Raw genomic sequence first — 19701 nt, forward strand, 5'->3', positions numbered from 1 at the left:
CGGAAAGAGAACAGTGGTGAGGGGGCAGTGCGCATGCGCAATGTCTCACTTCCGGGTCGTGGCGGAACGGGTGGTACGCGTCCCCTCTGTCACATGTCGGCTCCGTTCGAGGAGCGGAGCGGGGTGGTGCCCTGCGTGACGCCCTGGGGCCGCTGGTACCAGACCCTGGAGGAGGTGTTCATCGAGGTGCAGGTGCCGCCGGGCACGCGGGCGAAGGATGTGTGCTGCAGCCTGCAGAGCCGGCGAGTGGCGCTGTCCGTGTGCGGCCGGGAGGTGCTGCAGGTAGCGGCGGGGCGGCGGGGCCGGGAGGGGCGGCGGGAGAAGTCGGGGGCGGAAGAGCCGCGTGTGGTGGTGGGAAAAGTAAACGCAGCGAAGCGCTCGCGTGGGCCCGTGCTGTGGTCTGTAATGCTTTGGGCGCTGCTGTGGTGCTTCACTTCACGCGCCACGGAAAGCAGAAATAGGGTTACATGAGAGCTTATCGCTGAGCTGCTCTGCCTGTTCTGTAATGCTGTAAATGTCTTTGCAGGGTAAACTTTTTGACTCTACGATAGCTGATGAAGGAACGTGGACCTTAGGTAATAACCTTCGTCTGGGATGACATCTGGGAGGGTGGTGGAACACAAAATATGCTGCAGAGGAGTTTACCAGGCACCCCCCCACACCCCCCCTTTAATTTTCTTTCTTGTTTCTTCTTATGCCATTTCAATTCTGTGGCTGTATAAAGGAACAGTCGTATTGCCATGCTGAGTAACTAAGGTAGTGCAAAAGCCTGAGCTTAATGGTAGTGCAGGAATGCCGGATCTGGGAAGGCAGTGTCCTGTGGCTTAGGAACACTTCCTGGGAATGAACATTCACTTCTCAGGAGATGGATTGCTTAAAGGTTTTTTGCACATACCCACCAGCATTAGAGCCGTACAGCTGTGTGCCTCTGCAGCTTCTATGCTTCTTATTTTTTCTCTCCTTATTTGTGCATTGTATTTCTGGGATAGGTGACAAAACCTACAGTCCAAAAGCATCGAAAAGCAATTAAAAATGAGGCTGCGGTACTTAAAGAGCAAAAAAGCTTCTCTGATTACTTGATAAATATTGCGAAGTGTTCACAGTGCTTTGATTTGTGAAAACCATACGTAAGGACTGTACCTATCCATGCTATTTCCTGATGGATCTCCTTGTTATTCTAAGAGAAAAATGACTGATAGTAACTCCACATCACTTAATGGTAACGGTGGCTTTTATAAGTAATAACCTTCTATAGAGCTTGGCTTCAAACACTTGGTTATTCCCCTAGCTGACCTATATCTTATCCTATATCTGACCCTGAATCTTTTCTCCATCATGGACCTCTCCAAAAGGTTTTATTTGGAATAGAGGTGAGCCATAATGGTTCCACAAAACAACTGTTACATTTTGTACTTCAGAAAGTGCAGAGTGGCTGTGTAGGTTATCTTTGCGCCCTGTTTATATTTTTATTTATTAATAACCCCTCTTGACATTAAGAACTTAAACTACCTTAAAAAAATTCCTGTGCTTTGGCATGTTGATGGTGAATTCAGCACAGCAACAGAAAGGCTTGCACATAGGGCACGTAACGGCACTAATGGTTGTTTCCTTTGTTCTTCATTCAATAGAAGACCGAAAACTGATACGAATTGTTCTGATGAAGACTAATCGAGATGCTGGAAATTGCTGGACGTCTCTGTTAAAAAATGAATACGCTGCTGATCCTTGGGTACAAGACCAGATGCAAAGGAAACTTACACTGGAGCGATTCCAAAGAGAGGCAAGTCAAAGGCCCCCGCTTACTGCTTGTGTTCTGTGTTTGCAGACGTGGGTTATGGTCATGGAAGCCGAGTAAAATTGTTCTGCTGTGTGGTGCCATGGAAACAGATGGTAGTTCAAGACAGAGATGCGCAAACACTCGATATGGCAGTGTGCTTTCAGGAGGCTCTTCTGCCTGTATGAATAACTTGTGAAAAATGAAGCGAGTTGCAGGGTGGTATTGGTGTTTTAAGGTTTTGATCCATGATTGTAACAACTTCTCACTAAAGATAGGCTACATGTATTCCTGTTATTGTCTAGAACTATGACGTACCTCCTAACGTCTTACTGTGTTGAATACTTTGTATATAACATCAGGTGACTGAAACTAGTTAACTCAAAAAAAAAATTGCTCTGCCCTTTGACTAAACTTAAATTATTGTGACACACCTCTAGGCCCAGCTATTCCTATTCCACTCTGCAGAGTTTTAGTAACTTAATAGATGAATCAGCACTATAACAAAGATGACAACTGATATCAAAGTTTTTATCTAGCATGGGGAGTACTTTTTTTTACCCTCTAAAATTGTAATTTCAAGGCATGTGAAAAGCCAGAGAATTTTCTTAGTTGTCTTAATATTTCTTCACTGGGAAATGTAAGTGCTTGCCTGATGGAGAATGACATTACAAAGGGATTTCAGCATTGGGCAACTCAACTGTGGCAATTAAATGTTCATTAACACATTTTCCTGGCAAAAGAATTTCAGTGTTAGTAATCCAATTAGCAAGTTGTACCTATATGTCCTTGTTGGAGTGGTAGCATGTTAAAAGAAACATGATTATTTTTTTTTTCTTTATATTAGTTCTGTTAAGAATAATCTGTATGCTGAACTTTTGTCTCTGTCAGAACCCCGGATTTGACTTCAGCGGAGCAGAAATTTCTGGAAATTACAGCAAAGGAGGACCAGACTTCTCCAGCCTTGAGAAATGAACTGTTTGCAACTGTGTTCCTTGGGAGCAATCACAAATTACACTGGAGGACTGGAATATGTAACTGGTGAAGACTTCAGTGATCTATCCAGCAGATTGTTGGCAAGTAATCACTTCAGTGAAGAGAAAGGAGGTCTCTTCAAGTAGAGTGAAGAGGAAGTGTTAGTAGCTACCTTGTAACATTAACTTTCTAGTAACTTTCTAATGTTAAAGGGATTAAATACACAAAAGAGTGCGCACAGAGAATAACAGATGGAAACAGAACATATCTTCTCATACCACAGTGAGCTAGTGAGTTATAAATATGCCACTTGTCTATGCAAGAATATCTTGTTCACTGTTGAAAATGGACCCTATAAACAAGATAATTAATCTTTTCATTTAACATGCAACGTGGAAGTATATCAGGAAGGCTAATTACAATTCTGCTGCATAGCAGCCCTGTCAGAATTGGTAAGTGTTAATTTAAAACAGTGGTTTAAATAAAGAAAACTACTGGATTTTGCCTGAAATGAGGTTTTACAATTCCCTGCACTGCCAAATATAATACTAGTGAGAAATGCTTGCTACCCATTAAGTGATACAAGAAAACTGAGAAGTCAGATAGAAGTCTGGATATAAATAATTATGTTAATGTAACATAGTAATATATGAAATTTTGAAAGTAAGAGATTATGCAACTTCTGAAAGGAGAAGTAAGTCCCTAAGTAGAAATTGGTGTCTTTCATCTATTCCTTACTGATACACAGTATAATGGTGGGGTTTTTTTTACAAATCTAAGAACATGCAGCTGTAGATTTTGGTAGGTAGTTTAACAGTCACATCTTAAACTTGGCTATTGAATGACATAATACTTTGCATTTGCCAATTTGTTATTTTCTACTTGTTCTTAGAGACACAGGTGAGAAGCCCCCCAACTGCATTATGCAGGACAAATACCGTGTCAAATTGACTAACAGGAAGAAAACGTGATTGCTGAATCCTATTGTATTCTGAACACTAAAAATACTGCCTGCAGTCAGGTTCTCAGCAGACAGCTCACTGGTGATAAACTGCCAGCAGCTGTCCATTATAGTGCTGAACAGTATTTTTAAAATAGCATTGTTGTTTTAGTTGGCATAGAGCAAAAATGAAATGATAGCTGGAAGAGGGCTTTCTTGTACCAGCAAACAAGCAGTTAGGACTCATAAAATAACCAAGTACTCTTCTTCTACCCATGTAATCCTTACACAAATATATAGTAGGTCCAAACACCACGCTTGGGTTTTAGAAAATTTGCCTTACTGTGCAAACCAAAGTACAGTTTGTTATCAGATGTATCTTCACCACAGTCCTGCTTTAGAAGGTAGATAGTGTAGCTAAGGAATGAATGAGACTGCTGCAAAAGTTAGAACTGAGGACAGAGATAATAACTGTTAATGCTGCTTCAAAGTGCTGAAATACTATTCAGTGCAAGAGTATTTTACTTTACAGCAGTTGCATTTGTTTACACAGGAATGTTTTTTATACCTTATGCTTACAGAAGTTCAGAGTGGCGTCTGATGCTTACTGCATGAACAGGTAGTTTTACTGTATATTCTTTCAAAGCTAAATTTTATCGTATTTTCTTCTTCATGAAGTGGTGTTTTGTGCTTTATGAAGCGTGTGTTCAGCCTTTATAGCTTGCAATTGTTTTAGGAGGACAAGTTTAAACTATTTGGTTTGCTGCTTCCATTGTCTGCTCTGATTTATTTCCCAAAATAGAGTCTACTCATTTTGCAGTTAATACTTCACCAGATGGTGGTTTGTATTTCATCTTGCTGGGATTCCATCCTTTGTTTCTTAAATAAACCATTAAAGATGTGACAGATGCATAGAATTGGATGTGTGATAGTTAGACAGTGACCTACTTTATAGGAAATAATACTGAGCAGTCACTCAAATTGCTGTTTGTTATATGAATGGGCAGAGGCCACCCTACAGGCACTTTTTCATACTTCTGATGCAAGATAAGGTCAGATAGTTCAAAGGACAAACTGCTTTTAATGGATGTGTTAGGCACAGTAGATGGCTAAACTTCTGTGTAGTCACACTGTAATGCTCAGCTCAGTCCAAACACTGAAACCTTGGAATTAGGAATGTGGCTTCCTATTAAAATGTCTTGTAATACACTGGGAAAACAAAAGTTACTCACTTATCTGCATTTCAACGTTTAATTGAAAGGTACATATCTTCAGACATGACAATACCAGCACAATAGCACGCTGCATCTTGCTCTTTCCCAATAAGCTGACCGCCCCTTTGTCTACATCACTTGTATTCCTTTCAGCACAATGCATACGTTGCACTGATTGAATTGGGTTTTCCATCCACATTATGCAGCACAACCATTCCCAAGAGTTTATGAGAAAGCTTGATTTGTCCAGTACAGAGCTTTGGTATGTAGTTTTCTGTGAGAAGTTTAACTATTTTGAGAAAAATGAAGAGTCATCTCCTCCTCCATAAAGGAGATGGATTTGGTAGGCAAGCCTGGTAAGCCCACAGAGTATTCCAAACATGCAGATTCCTTCCTTCTCCACTGACTCCATTCATACAACGACCGGATTTTAACAGACTTCAAGGAGTCATAAGCAACATTCCCCCAAGTGCTCATCCATCTGACATACTCTAACATATTGTTCTTGTTCACTTTCACATTAGAACCAGCAGCATGATACACCTCAAGTACTGACTTAGTCTTCAGGGAAAAAACAGCAATTTTACTTAGTAAGATCACTGTTAAACAGACTATGGTTGCAACAGTCTTCAGGTTTTCTTCATCTTGAGTAGCCTGTAAGTAGGAGCACAGTGGAGCTTGAACACTTCTGACTGTGCTTGTCCCTCTTGTTCATTACCAGCATTTACTCCTGTCCTTGTACAGTGGAACCCTGGCTAACTGATACCCAATTTGGGCAGGTGCTGTGGTGCTTTCTCCCTAGCCAGCAGTAGGTATTATGAAGTTTCCACACACTCAGTCTCATCCCTAACCTCAGCAAACCACACTTCCCACGTAATACTGATGCTAGTGATGCACTGCTAATGACTACACAACAGGCATCAGAAGGCCTTATTTTCAGTTTGTGTCCATGGTAAAAGGCCAGCCCCCTACCCCGTAGGAACACAGATGCATGCTGCTGTCCAAACAGCACATCAGGTGGACTGACGAGTATTTGTTACTCCTATCAGTATTGAGTAAGGTGGTCTTTAGTTTGCTTGAGACACTGAAGCACTGTGTTACTGCATATGTTCACCTTGTGTCATGTAGTCTTTGGAAAGTGAACCAAACTTTCAATTTCATATATAATTCTGCACCTGCACTTACTGTAAAACAAGGTTAGATTACACAAGCTGCTCTACAAACTATAAGGTATTAAATTCTTTGCATCAGTATTGTGACATTTTACTGCTTAAATAGTAAATCGTCTAGTAAGACCAAAAGCTAACATTAGGTATCATAGTCATCATGGAAAAGAACATTTGCTGCAAGGAATTCTAGTCTGAACTGCTATATATTCTTGCTATAGTCAAGTTCTTCATTAAGATGTTTCTCGAATCTTTCTCTGTCTGTGAACAGGTCTCAGGCTGGTTCTCTCCTTTTATTGTACTCCTGTAAAACAAACGAAAACACCATACAGAACAATCAACTAACTAAAGGAATTCCTCCAAGAATAAAATAAAGCATAAGACAGACTTTAACACAGAAAGACAGCTTTTAAAGAAGATAGGTAGCCTTTGGAATTGAAGTCTAGATAAGGAAGTAGTGAGTGATTCCACAAGTAATCGACTGCAGTATGTGTAACCAAATGAGTTTCAGACTTTACTAAATAGACAGCTATCCAACTCAAAAGTGTATGAAGCTGTCTTTAAGTGGCTTCAGTGAACTATTGCAAGAGAGCTTCTAACAGGCAACTGTTTCCTCTTAGATTCTTTCTGTGATAGGAGCAAGCTAAGTATTTCCCCTGCTTTTTTACCAGTTTTACTCCGTATTTAAGTTTGAATGAGGTCCCAGTGTCTGTAGAATACATTTCTGCTCCCAGAGTACACCAAAGCATCAGTTCCTTTTCCAGTGTTCACATATTAGGTAGCCACTTCTTTAGGTACACCACAGGCTCAAGCATGAACACGAGAACAGACCAGCCTCTGCGACAGGCCTACTACATTTACGTTAACATCTCCAACAGGTTACCTATGTGGAATAAGAAACTTTGAGATAGTTAACAGCTAATTACTTCTACATTGTGAGAAGCTGCTTTTACAGGTAGTTACCTATTATGAGCTGGTTTCTGGAATTGTAGGAAGGTGTGTTATTCTATAATAGCTATGTTTAAGCTGCCGTGCTGTACGTCCAGACACGATCCATTTTAATTTCTGGACATTTGGTTTGGAACACTTGCTCGAGGAATATTCTGTAAGGCACTTCAACACCAATTCCTTCCAGAAGGTCAAGTCTCTGCTGTTTATCTAAATAGCAAGACAGAATCCCATATGTCACTAGCTCGTTACATCCTTAAATTACATGTGCATTTTTAGCTACTTAAGATAGAAAGCCAAACATCCCAAGCCAGATGGAATATAAAAAAGGAAAAAAGAACCCAGTACATCTATAGAACTCCCCATCCCCCAGTGAGAAAGCCCCCGCATGTGTTTTTATTCCTACATCCTGGAAAGCTTTATCCATACCTTGGAATGCAACTGCAGAAATTCCAATGCCTCTGTCAACTCCAGTAGTTTTTGTTCTTCTATCTCTAGTGCCATAATAGACAGTGCTAAGACAGAAGGCTGGAGGGAGAAAGATAACATGAGATTTTTGGTCTGCAACTTTAAAGTTTCTCTAGTCTCACTGACTATTAGCTTTCAAGTTTACCTTAGCTTTAGAAAACATGATTCTGCAGTGACATGCCTTAAGCTGGGTCTCAAGTCTCTCAAAATTAAGGTATCTTTTCCTGTAATAAAAACAGATGAGTCATTGTTGCACAAGAACACAATCTTTATCAAGACCACTCTTCACTCTGGTGACAGCGACAGGACTTGAAGGAATGGCATGGAGCTATGTCAGGGAAGGGTCAGCTTGGGTGTTAGCAAAAGGTTCCTCACCAGAGGGTGGTGGGCATAGAACTGGCTTCCCAAGGCAGTGGTCACTGCCCCAGGCCGCTGGAGTTCAAGGAGCATTTGGACAATGCTCTCAGAAATATGGTCTGAATTTTGGGTGGTCCTGTGTAGGGCAATGACTTGAACCTGATGGTCCTTGGGGGGTCTCTTCTCACTTGGGATACTCTGTGATTCCATGTAAACAGAGAAACTGTGAGAGTGTTCTTTATCTAAACAAGGGCCTCATTTGTACCAGAAGAACAAGTGTTTCAGTCAAACAGGTAGTATGGGCAGTCTTCACACCCAAAATAAATCTTGTGTTACACTGGGGAGAATTGCATTGTCAAAATACATTTAGTAAAAGGGAGTTTTAATGTTAACTATTAAAAGGAACATTTTTCTGAAACCCTATTTTGAAATCTCTGCAGTAAGGCTTTATGGACACTAACTTCTTACACTATTATTGTTGAGCAATTTTGTTGGGACTTAGAGAACAATACTCATTAAATGACTTTACACACACACAAAAAAAAACCATTTTAAGATGACATTACACCTCAGTATTCACATTCATTATTAAGGAGGAAGGTTTTATACTGTTTAGTTTTTGTTTTTTTTTTTAATATCAAAAGGCCAGTTACTTGACTAATACTCCCTGGTTGTTTTCCAGTATAGGCTTCCTGATCACCTGCAGCCGTAACAAAATAAGCTTGAGATATTTTACCTTTCACAGCTTAAATTCTCATGAATGAGTGAGTGATAAAGCTGTAGGAACTGGAAGGCTGTTGTTGCTTTGACTTTCCAAGAAAGCTTCTCCAATACAATTTTCTCCATTCTCATCATATCAGAAACAGTGAACCTATACTGGCTTATTCGAATTAAGTCGGTGGCTAAGGGAACGTTTCTCTCTTCTTCTGTTGCCTTCACAGCCAGGTAGAAGCAGCTCAGTCCAACACAGCCCAAGTGTTTAGGCTGTACCTAAAGAGAAGTCAATGTTTTTTGTTACTTTTACAAGGGGAAGCCTTTGATAAACCATTTCAATATGCAAGTACAGAATTATATGTTATTTTAGGGAAAAAAAATAGGTAGAACTAGTTTCTTAATGAGGTTGTGTATGACCTAGACTGTTGTACATATTGGCTTATCCCAAAAATTTAGTATGTTTTGTTTATGTATATACAAGGGAACCACAGAGAATTTGTAAAGGCAGGTTTTGCATTCAGAAGTCTTATACTCCACCCAGCCTTCTCATTTTTTCGGGACATACTAACATACAAGGAAAGCTAGCATTAGTCTTGGACTAAGTGGAACAGCAGTAATTCTGTCTTGTTAGACAAAGAACTCAGGTCAGCATGCCAAATTTATGCAGAAGAATGTAGTGCCAGCTAGACACTCATTTTACCTGATTAATAAATGCTGAACAGTATCCCAACTCCTGATGTACCTAAGACACACTAGTGGGTTTAAACAGCAGTAAACTGTGAGATAATTCAGCATGTTCTTGTGTCTGTGCAACAGGCCAGACAGTCTGCCTTGATCTAAAGCCATAACGCAGCCTGCATTTCCAAGCCTACGGGCACCCTCAAGTTGGAACAGATGCCCTCTTCCTTCTCTTCGTCAGAGGACGCAGCTTTCTTAGCACTGCTGAAATCCAACCAGGGAAAGCCATTTTTTAAGCTCTTGTGCAATCGGGATCTGGGGAAGGAGCTTAACCTTTAGCCATCTAAAAACAAAGCAAGACCTTCTAAATGACAGGGGCAAGGTCGCAGCGAGGAGAAGCTAACGAGCTTATACTTTAAACAGCCATACCTTCATTTTGGACAGGAATCTATCTAAGAAGTTGACGGCCAGCGAGAAGGTCTCCGTGTGGAAGCCGAAGAACTGAGTTAAGCTGAGCAGGTCCTTCACTTCGAAGTCTCGCAGCCTTGCGGTCATTCGGAGGCCGTTGTCATGGGCAGACTCGATCAGCCTCAGGCCCGAGCCCTTCGGCTGACACCGCAGCTCGTGCTCCAGCAGAGCCGTGAGCTGGTACAGCAGCGCCCGGGCATCGCTGCTCACAAGCGTCTCAATCATCTGCAACGAGAAACGACGAGCTTCAGCGTACCCAACTGCACGAGGAGACGCCGTGAAGTTATCAGTCGCCTCTTCAGCGATACCGCGGCCGAGGCGGCTCCCGGCCGGGGCTCATCACGCGCACACACACACACACATACATACACATACACACACAGCTGCACCGCAGCGCTCCGAGCCGCCCCGGGCCCAGCGTGGCCGCGCACGCGCCGCCCGCACAGAACATGCCCGGGCCTGTCCCCGTCCCCGTCCCTGTCCCTGTCTATGTCTCTGTCCCCGTCCCCGCCCGCTCGCCTCGGGGCCGCACCGGGCGGCAGCCCTGGGCACGCTGTCCCCACCGCCCCGCTCCGCACCGCCGCGATCCGAGCACGGCGCAGAGAAGCCCGAGCCGCCGGCTGTTGGGTCACGACCCCGTGCCCCTACCTTGTCGCCGCCTCACTGCTTCCTTGTGCCGAGGGAGGGTCCCGAGGCGGTGCGCGTGACGCCGCGAGCTTACCCCTACGCAACTCTCGCCCAGCCGGGCGCCGACCCCCGCCCGCAGGGTGCCATGCACCCCTCACGGCACCGCTCAGCTACGCCGCCTCGGGCTCCGCTCCGCCCGGCCCGGCCCGCCCCGCGGGGCTGGGGCTGATTGACGTACAGGCGGACCAATCACAGCGCGGGCCCGGCTCTGCGGCTCCCTCTGACGGCGGCGCTGCCACGCTGTCGGTGTTGGACGGGAGGCACGTGTGAGGTACTTCGTCTCCTGAATTTTTTGGCGTGTTATTTCGGATTCAGGCTAAAATTTTTTAACCCATCTTGTGGTAATTATCGTGTGAGAGGCTTAAAATGCTTTGGAGGGGGTGCACTGGAGTACCCTGGATTGCAAGCAGCTGCTAGGAAGGCAAACTTTGCACGTAGTCGTGTGACTCCGCTGCAAAGACATGGCGACGGGCGGCCAGCGAGGCGATGGGCAGCCCGAAGCAGCTGTGGCGTCGAACATGTGAAAGCTAAAGACAGGGACATTCGGGCGTGGAAGGAAGGGCCAAGCAGGTCTCAGAGCACAGCTCCAGGTGTGCATCACGGCTGTGGGAAGCTCTCTCAGGAGATCCCACCTTTTCATACTGCCTGGGCAGTAACTCCACGTTTGCACGGCGAAGTCTGTCAGCTCCTCTGGTGCTCAGAAGAGGTCTATTTTCTCTTGCAGACGTGTCTTTGTGTTACAGCTGCAAGGAGCCGCAGTCTGCTCCTTGTCTCCCTCTGTCTGGGATCCGTGCTTTGCAGTTGCTTTCCCCTTAAAGCAGCTCGTTGGAAAGCAAAGCGTTGTTGCAGGAGGGAGATTTTTGTTGGGCAATGAGCTGCATGTTTGCATTTCACTGTTCACATACGCTGACTAAATATCAGTGAGGGCTGTGGTGTGTGCTTGTGGAAATGTTGAGGAAAACAAGTAAGGCAATATTTCTTTTCAGAAATGCAATGTAAATGTAGCCTTCCTATTTTTATTAAGACTGGTGTGTTTATTTGTTTTGCTTCCAAAAGAACTGCATGCTCCTGCAGTCCATTTATCAGGTTTGGATGCTTGTACGGTATAATTACATTTATTTAACATCAGGATCCCATTTGTTAGATCATTGATCTGAGTCATGCAGAAGTCTCTCTTTCTTGTAAACCTTGAAATGATACAAATTTCTGCTGCGTTTCTTGACGTATCTGCCAGACAGCCAAGGGTCCCAGGGCCTACTGCTGCTCTTGGACTCTTTCCTTCATTCAAATCACTAATAAATGCTTTTCCTGTTTTCTCTGAGCCTTCTCATTCTCCTTCAGAGAATACAGGCAGGGAGGCCTGTCAGGAGAACGTGTTGATTCTTGGTTCTGCCTTCTTGTTCAGGGCATGTGAGTGCCTGAGGCATTTTGTGTGCTTCTTGGAGGTAAAAATACTTTCAAATGAGTGTTGAACCACACTTTTTACTTCAGCCCCGTGAGCCTATGTCTGCTGCTCTGAGATAAGCTGCACACTTTGTTAGTTGTTACTTAGCATCCCTGTTTTTCTACAGCAGTCATTCATTCATGTAAAGCAGAATTAGGGGCAACTGCTGTAACTGCACTGCTTCTGCATGCTGAGACGAGAAATGCTCGTAGAAGTCATGCCGTGCTGCACCGTGCTGTATCTGCTGCAAAAACAACAGAGCTTCTTATGCACATACAAATCAAAATGCTTATAAAACTGTTTCACACATCTGAGTAAAGCTGTATCAAAATCACTTGTCTTCATTAGCAAATACTTTCTTCCTTCCACTTGTTTTACAGCTTATACTTCTTCAAAAGGTAACCTGCTTCTTCCAAGAGGAGGTTTCTCAAAGTGTGTTGAACTCAGGATATTTTGCTTTGTTATTTGGGCAACCACCATTCCTTTGTAGGTCAGAAGTGTTGTTTCTTCTAACTTAACATTGGCTGTAGAAATAGAAGGAATGTAAATATTTATTTTTCTTTCCTATGTTTTCAGTACTTCAGTGCATGCTCTTAAGTTCAACCATGAACAATTTTAACTAAAATCTGGCACTGTTTTAAATATATTTGAGAGAATAAAGTGTAATTAAATTTGTTACCACAGAGCAGAACATCTGCCTGTCTGTATCCTTTATGGCATGCTTGTTAAAATGACTTGCAGGCGCATTTGCAGTGTCACTGGAGATCAAACATTATTACTGTGCTCCTTGCATCTGTTGTAGTTTCCATGGAAATAAATAGGAGGCATTACTTTTGGAAAAGTACCCAATGTAGTTTTCCTACCTGTAAAACCTTTACATTACTCCACTCTCTCACTATTGCTCCCACTGTAGTTCTTCTGTAGTATCAGTGTACACAGCCAGAAGAGGAACTTTAACATCTGTTGCATCAGAGCTTTCCCACATGAAGCTTCTGTGTCTGTCTTGAATGTCTTTTCACTGTGGTTACTTTGTCACTGCAATTTGGCAGTGGTCAGATAAGGTATGACAGGACATGGATTTTTACTTTCCCTCCTCCACTGTCCCATTTGTCTGCTTTCATTTGCGTGCAACAGGCAGTCAGTAACTGTATTGCTGTGTGATGAGAAATAAGGCAGAACGACTGTCAGGGTTAGCAGCAGCAGCAGCAGTCATCCTTAGCAGATGTAGCTTGGCAAGGAGATCCTCAGCTACTGATACATGTTGTTGCCTGTGTGACAGGAGAGAATGACTGTTGTGTGTGATAAATAAACCAGTATACAAAGTTGCTGTTTCATTAGCAAAGAAAACACTCCCTGATGTATACTGGTTTGTAGTGGGGTCAGTGGCTTTTTAGGTTGTCAGATGGCCAAGGGTGAGACCCATCAAGAAGCTGTTAGCATCAATTCCTCTAAATGTGATGATTAAACAAGGAAAAAAAAAAAAAAAGTTTAAAACACCTTTCTTGGTCTGCTCTTTCCCGTGCTGGTGGCTGTCATTACCAGTATTCATTCCTCTGCTGTCACACAAAGGAGCAGCTTTCCTGGGCAGCTAGTGCAGCTGTGTGCCTTCTTTTGGGAGGAGGGTATGTATAAAACGCAGAGGATCTGTTTTGTGCACCAATGAGTTTTATTGTCCTGTTTACTCAATGTATGTGTCAGAAGCAGTGTTCGTCCTGTTTTTTCCATTGCACCTGTCACTGTTTTGTTGTGGATTTCTTTGATTCTTTCTATGGGTTACCTTTGGAAATAAATTGTGTTTTATTAGAAGAATCTTTATTATTGCAATATATACAATGTATGACAAAGAAGGTGAAATCAGAAAAGCTTGAGATGCAGAGATATTGAAGAAAAATATGTTTTGCATAGGAAATGCTTGGATTTCTAGAAGGCTCAGTAGAAATTGGCATGAGGGATTGTTTGGGTGCAAAGGTGGGATGACCAAAATAGCATCTCCATCTTTTCCTTCTGAAGCATCATTCATTTGTACAGAAGCCAACTTTGGTGTTTATATTTGCTGTATATTTAACTTTTTTCCTCAGACCTTTGCTGTAGTAGAATGAATGCATTGAAAAGTCTTTGTTTTGTCACTCATTTGCAATGACCTTCATTTGTATCTTGATTGGAAAAGAAGTATTGTGTTTAAAACTAAAGGTGGTGGCATCAGTCCCAAATCTGAAGCCACAGCCTTTCTGAAGTAAAATAGGTTGACTTTCTTTGCTATCAGCTCTTACCTGCAAGTCAATCTATTGCTCTCTATGATATGCCTATATAATTGCCCATGAATGCAAACTCAAGTACTTCAAGTATTCACAGATGCAGAACGCTAGAAATAAAGATTATAGTAAATCAGACCTCATGAATATGCATTTTTTGTTGCCTGTAAATCTGAGTTATCTAAATTAAAATTCAAAATTATATATTGCAGAGGAAGTGTTCTTTTTAAGAGTTGGAAAACATTTGCTGTAGTCTTCCTGCCATCATTATGCACATAATAATCATCTGAAGCAAATGATACTACTTTTTATGCTGCTTGTTTTAAATAGCTTTTATTTCTTATGTTGCTGTTAAAAATAGAGATGTCTTAAAAAGCAGTGGGCTACGGAATGGGTTGCAAGCCGCTGGCCGCAAGTGAAAGCACTGGCCTGTTTTGTGCTCTTTTGGTAATGGTTCTGGACTGAACCAATGCTGGGGGAAACACATTCCTTCCTCTCAGGGTCCTGAGTGCACCGTTAGGTGTAGGGACCCTGCCAGCCCCAGCTGGAGCTGCTGCCCCCTGCTCCGGGAGCCTCACTAAAGCTCAGCACTGCAGTGGCAGAGGGGCTGTGACCAGCCAGCCTGCCTGCCTCTCTCTTTTTTTAAAAAAATTAAGAAGAATATTAAAAAAGAAATGCTTTGTTACTTACACATTAATTATATGTCATGCCTTCTGTTTTACTGTGTTGGCCCATGACAACAGAGGCAGGTGGGTGTTGGTGGGATGGCAACAGGGGCTGAACCTTCCCACCAGTATTCCATCACATCTTGTTGCCATGTGGCAGATGGCAGCAGAGGGGCACTCTGACACGATAGTGTGTGACATGGAAGTGCGTGTGGAGCAAAGGTGTGCCACTGAATTCCGTCATGCGGCAAAAGTGGCACGCGTTGGCATTCATGGATGCTTACTGAATGTTTAAGGAGATGAGCACAGTGAGGTGGTGAGTTACTTCTGCTGGTGCAGATTTGTATGAGTGCGGCATGCAGGCTCCTGTTCATCGCTGGTGAAAATGCACAGCTAATGGTGGTGACTGTATAGAAAAATAGTGTTTTGTAGCTGAGAATTTGCTCTACCAAATAGTGTTATTGCGCTCTTCTTGTCTATTGTTTCCATGGAAACAAATGCGAGGCATTACTTTCGGAGCAACACATGTATATGCGGCCCAAGGCAATTCCTCTTTATTCAATGTTGCCCAGGCAAACCAAAAGGTTGGATACCCCTGTTCTACTGTATTATTGTTGTGACATACACACTTTCACCTATAGGTTAATCTTTATGGAATGGTTTTAAAAACAACTTACATACTTGCCCAAATGGATAGGGCTTTCTTCCTTGTGAGCCATCCTGGACAAAATCAAGAGTTTTCAGAGGATAGACCCTGTAGTTGAGTCCTTTGGAGTCTATAAACCTGTCGCTGTTGACTAGAGATATTTCTGCTGTAGTAGAACTATGATTGTTTTATGATGATTTGCAGCTACTAGCTTGCCTGAGCAACATAAGGAGGCACTCCAACACTGCTGTCTTAGAGGAATGTCTGTATGTAGAATCTGAGGCCCTGGGAGTAGGAAATGTTTTCTTTTATTCTTGGTGGAAATAGGGCTGTGTATATAGATAGCATCAACCTCTTCCCAGGAAAATTACTGAAGTCAGTGCTGGCTTTTCATGCTTTACCATATGATGTTTTGTAACTGTGTAATCAGAATTAAGATAAAGCTTAGAGCTGTTTTTTTTTTCCTGAAATTTCAATTAACAAAAGATTATTATTGTCTTTTGCAAGCTTCAAAAATATAAATCCTAGACACATTCCTCCCCCATGCCCCCCATTTTCTTTTCTTTTTCAGGTAAAATTCACATTCCATGCACAAAAGGAATTAGGGTTTTGATTACAGCTGTTGTAGTTACATTGCGCTGTCCACTTACAACAGTAATTATTGCTTTGAGTAAATTTATTAACATCATTGTAAGCAAGTGTACATGGAAAAAAAAGGGGGGGGGGGGGGGGAGGAAATCAAAGGAGAGAGGTGAAGATTCCTAAGAAAAGTAGAGGCCTTCCAAGAGTCTGGGTGATTCCTTTACTGGGACTCACTGTATCCAATATGTCAGAGGAGGAGTACAAACCTTTTGGCTGGATTTGAGTAGAAGTGCTTCTGCATATGGCCTGAGAGGCCAAGGAGACATCACCATGCCATTTGGATGGGCTTTGGGGAAGTCTGTACTTCAAGCATAGCATAGGAAAACTCTGTGATGTTGATTTCAAAGGCCTCATTTAAGCTGGGAGATCCATGCTCTCAACATCAAACTCTTACTGTCCTAAATGTAAAGGATTTTGCTGTCTGAATTTCATTGGAGAGAGGAGGCCATGGAGTTCAGAGTAACAGAGCATCTGCTAGTCCTGACCTTAAGGCGTGGTTTGACTGAAAACTTAGCAGTAGATTAAATGACTTCAAATGTTTCCTGTGACTTTTGCTTTCCTTACGTTCTTCAGCCTTTATACCTTGTCTTCAAGATCTGTAGTCCAAAAAGAAAGGTCACGTGCTGTGCATTTCCTTGCTATAAATCAAATGGAGACCATCACTTTCCTAGAAATGCAAAGTGTTTTTCTTTGCTAGAAAAAAAGTAATAAACTTCAGTTTGCTAGAAAAAAAGTAATAAACTCCCATAAACACTAAAGCTTGTAATAGGTATAGAGTTTTAATTTTTGATGTTCTTATACTGATGTTAGTCAAATGTCCATTCCGTCCTTATCTGTTAATGAAGAAAAGTTTACTTTTAGTAACAGGATATCTTCTATTTCAAACTGGTCATGTCTTCCTGCATGCTTATGTGAAACTGCCAGTCTAAGCAGACTACTACATATTTTTCCACCTTGATTGCAATGATAAAGCACAAAACATTGTTTTGTGTGGGGTTAATGGCAATTCATCAGCTTTGTTAATGTACTGGAATATCATGTAATCTTAGTGCTCCAGTCTATTTTATTTGCATTCTGCCTGATTTGTGTTTTGCTGATGTTTGTTGTGATCTGTGCAAATTATTCTTAAATCAATACATCAAAAATCAATCTCCTTTTCCCCTAAAGGTATTTAAATTGAAATTTATTGAGGAAACTCCTTTTCTGTTTAATGCTCCTCTCCCCTGGTCTCAAAGGTGTAACATGTAGTTATCTGTCCTTGCTGAAAAGTGTGGGATGTCAAATTTTAGATGCTGTGTTGGTAATTTCAAAACTAGCAGCAGTCTTCACCTCTTCATGACTGTATTTCTCTGCCCTTAATTTTCAGCTGTGTTTTTCCTCCCTGTTTGAGAAGATTCGGGACTGCCTTCATAGAAAAGCATCATCAGCTGGATTCAGAATAAAGGGAACTAACTCATGGACAGATTGGGGCTGCAAAGGTTTGTTTTTTTTTTTGTTTTTTTTTTTTCTTCTTCTTGTTTTGTTTTCAGACTTAATTTTTTGTGATGGTTTTGTGGGTGCTGCGTGATAAAAGGTTGATTGTTCTGGACTAGCTTTGTGTATCAGTTTGCAGATCCTATTGATTATATCTTGACGTAAGGGAAATATGTGGTTTTGTTGTCTTACAGTGGCCAGCAGAGAGCAGAGGTTCTCTTATATTGTGTCCCTATATCTGTCTGGAGAGTTTTGTGATGTCAGCTGAGGTCAGAGCGTCTCCAGTGGCTCTGGTTGCTTAAAATTGAATGAATTTGTACTAACCATGTTAAATATCTTATTATTGCCAAATTACAGCATTCCTTGTAGTTTTATGAGTCAAAGCTTCTAATAATAACAATCTTTACTGTTCTTCTTTTAACTTGCCCACCATTTGTTGGTGTTTACATGTTTCAGAACCAAGCATTGTTTTTTCTTGTTTTCAAGACAAATCAATCAAGGTACTTGTCTGACTTTCTAATCAAATTTGTTTAACAAAGAGAGACACTACTTCTTAATGAGAGAATGATTTGCAAGTGGTGTAAGTAACTTCTCGTTACGATTGATATGCTGATTAGGTTGGAATCAGAAGTAGTGATGGTTTGTTCCTGAAGTTCCTAAGATGATATATATGGTGAAAAGTTAACCAAGTAACTCTTATTTTTGTTTGGAAGTCCTAAGCAATCTACTGCTCATACTCTTCAAAACAAATAAACAAATCCGAAGTGTAGGGGAATTGATATTGCCTGCACTGATGATTGAGCACCTGGTGAAGGGGAGGGCTGGCCCAGGAAGCACAGGAGCAAACAATTTCCCTGTGCTTCCCATCTGACTGAAAGGGGTGGACCCAGAGTCCCTGGCCTACTTTAAAGGCTAGCTATCAAAGGGCTAATGTTTTCTGGATGGTGGTTGCTTCTTGAGAAGGAGTGTTTTACAGTCGATCACACTCATCACCAGCTGGGTGAGTCCACTTTTTCCTGTTTATAGCTATTGATATTTTTAGCAATACTTTGTCTGGGATCACAGAGAAGTTGTCAGAAGCAGTTTTAATGTTTTCTCAGATTAACGCAAACCAAAAATGGAAAAACATCAAACAAAAAAGCTCTTATAAAACCATTATTCCAAAGCAGCCCATGAGGATTATCAGTTTGAAGAAGCAAGCAGTTTGGATGTGGATGCAACTGCCCATATCTTAAAATCTTCAGAAAAAAGTGGTTGAGGAATGTTGTTGCTTTTTATGTAAGGCTTTCAGAACTGGCTTGTAATCAATTGTGGTTTGTTGTTGGTTTTTTGGGGGGGGAGTGAAGGGGAGGTCTGAAACCTTTCTTAATAAGGTCTGTTATAAGATGAATGTAAGAGCCTTCAATAATTGAATGTCAGTTACTTGTGTTTTTGAGTGCCTTAGTGTGTATTTTTGATATTGTGTGTCTAAAAATACAAAGTAGTGTGGTTCTTTGAGTAAATATTACAGGTGTTTTTAGAAGCAGGAAATGTGTCAATGTCTTTAAGGCTCCTGAGCGTAAAAGAAAAAACTCAAGATCGTAGTAGGTATGTAAAAATAATTCATTGAATTGATGCTCTAATTAGTTCACAGAATGCTTGTTTGTTCTTAGGCTATTTTTCTCAGACTGAACTCTGAGTAGAAAAAAGTTTTTGAACAGTCAATTGAAATTAATTATATTAAGTCATCAGCACTAGGCAGCATTCTCTTCAGGGACTTAAGGAACAGAGAAAGCTGATAATTTGCTGTCTGTGTTGTGTAGTCTGTTACTTAGATCAGTTTCAGGACCAAAGAAACCAAAACTGGGAGATTTACTTGGTTTGTTTGTTTGAAGTTTCTGAGAAGGGCAGGACTAGGTAGCACTGAAATGGAAGTGAAGTAGAGGCTTGTACTGCTTACATGCCAGGTGAATCTCTGCTTTTCAGGCTTATTGGTGCTCTTTGCTCGTGGACTTATTCAGAGGCCTTGAATTCTTCAAAGGATTTGATGGCATTTCTTGCCAGAGTCTTTACATCTTCTGGTGGGTGTATTTGTATTTTACTAACGGACCTCTATGATTAATTACTAACCAAAAGAGGGGAAAATAGTAATTTCTAACTTTTCAGGAAGCTGGCAAGCTGACTCCAGCAGAGTATGGTGCTCGAATATGT

The 19701-nt window shown here is 41.8% G+C and overlaps 2 protein-coding genes across 12 annotated transcripts; one reads left to right on the forward strand and one right to left on the reverse strand.

The window, feature by feature from the left end:
* Positions 1-47: 47 nt before the first annotated feature.
* Positions 48-4593, forward strand: NUDCD2 (NudC domain containing 2). The gene is made up of 4 exons (XM_414494.8): positions 48-282; positions 527-575; positions 1629-1780; positions 2666-4593. The coding sequence occupies exons 1-4, from the start codon at positions 94-96 to the stop codon at positions 2747-2749; spliced, it is 474 nt and encodes a 157-aa protein (XP_414494.6). The 5' UTR covers positions 48-93; the 3' UTR covers positions 2750-4593.
* Positions 4594-4926: 333 nt separating this feature from the next.
* CCNG1 (cyclin G1) lies at positions 4927-10542 on the reverse strand. Of its 11 annotated transcripts, XR_006931425.1 has the most exons (8): positions 10281-10330; positions 9664-9927; positions 8579-8832; positions 7631-7709; positions 7447-7545; positions 7033-7227; positions 6738-6952; positions 4927-6373 (listed from the first exon to the last, which is right to left on the reverse strand). XR_006931425.1 is itself a non-coding variant. In XM_414493.8 (7 exons), exons 2-6 carry the CDS (start codon positions 9925-9927, stop codon positions 7036-7038), a joined length of 888 nt encoding a protein of 295 aa, XP_414493.1. In that variant the 5' UTR covers positions 10351-10542; the 3' UTR covers positions 4927-6373; positions 7033-7035. The 11 variants fall into 11 exon arrangements, 10 of the variants coding, with proteins under 10 accessions (XP_414493.1, XP_040502962.1, XP_040502963.1 ...); XM_414493.8 differs by lacking the exons at positions 6738-6952; positions 10281-10330 and adding an exon at positions 10351-10542; XM_040647028.2 differs by lacking the exon at positions 10281-10330 and adding an exon at positions 10351-10542 and having other exon boundaries at positions 4927-6952.
* Between the last annotated feature and the right edge of the window lie 9159 nt (positions 10543-19701).

The sequence above is a fragment of the Gallus gallus genome, chromosome 13 (genome assembly GCF_016699485.2).
Source record: "Gallus gallus isolate bGalGal1 chromosome 13, bGalGal1.mat.broiler.GRCg7b, whole genome shotgun sequence".
NCBI lineage: Eukaryota > Metazoa > Chordata > Aves > Galliformes > Phasianidae > Gallus > Gallus gallus.

What these genes read in the sequence shown, in the direction of transcription:
- NUDCD2 (XM_414494.8), top strand. Translation starts at nt 94, where the DNA reads ATGTCGGCTCCGTTCGAGGAGCGGAGCGGGGTGGTGCCCTGCGTGACG. An exon ending in TGAAGGAACGTGGACCTTAG is followed by an intron (nt 576 to 1,628) that starts GTAATAACCTTC and finishes TTCATTCAATAG; the next exon opens with AAGACCGAAAACTGATACGA. An exon ending in TGGAGCGATTCCAAAGAGAG is followed by an intron (nt 1,781 to 2,665) that starts GCAAGTCAAAGG and finishes TGTCTCTGTCAG; the next exon opens with AACCCCGGATTTGACTTCAG.
- CCNG1 (XM_414493.8), bottom strand. Translation starts at nt 9,927, where the DNA reads ATGATTGAGACGCTTGTGAGCAGCGATGCCCGGGCGCTGCTGTACCAG. An exon ending in GAGAATTTAAGCTGTGAAAG is followed by an intron (nt 7,710 to 8,578) that starts GTAAAATATCTC and finishes TTTTTATTACAG; the next exon opens with GAAAAGATACCTTAATTTTG. An exon ending in TTCTGCAGTTGCATTCCAAG is followed by an intron (nt 7,228 to 7,446) that starts GTATGGATAAAG and finishes CTTGCTATTTAG; the next exon opens with ATAAACAGCAGAGACTTGAC.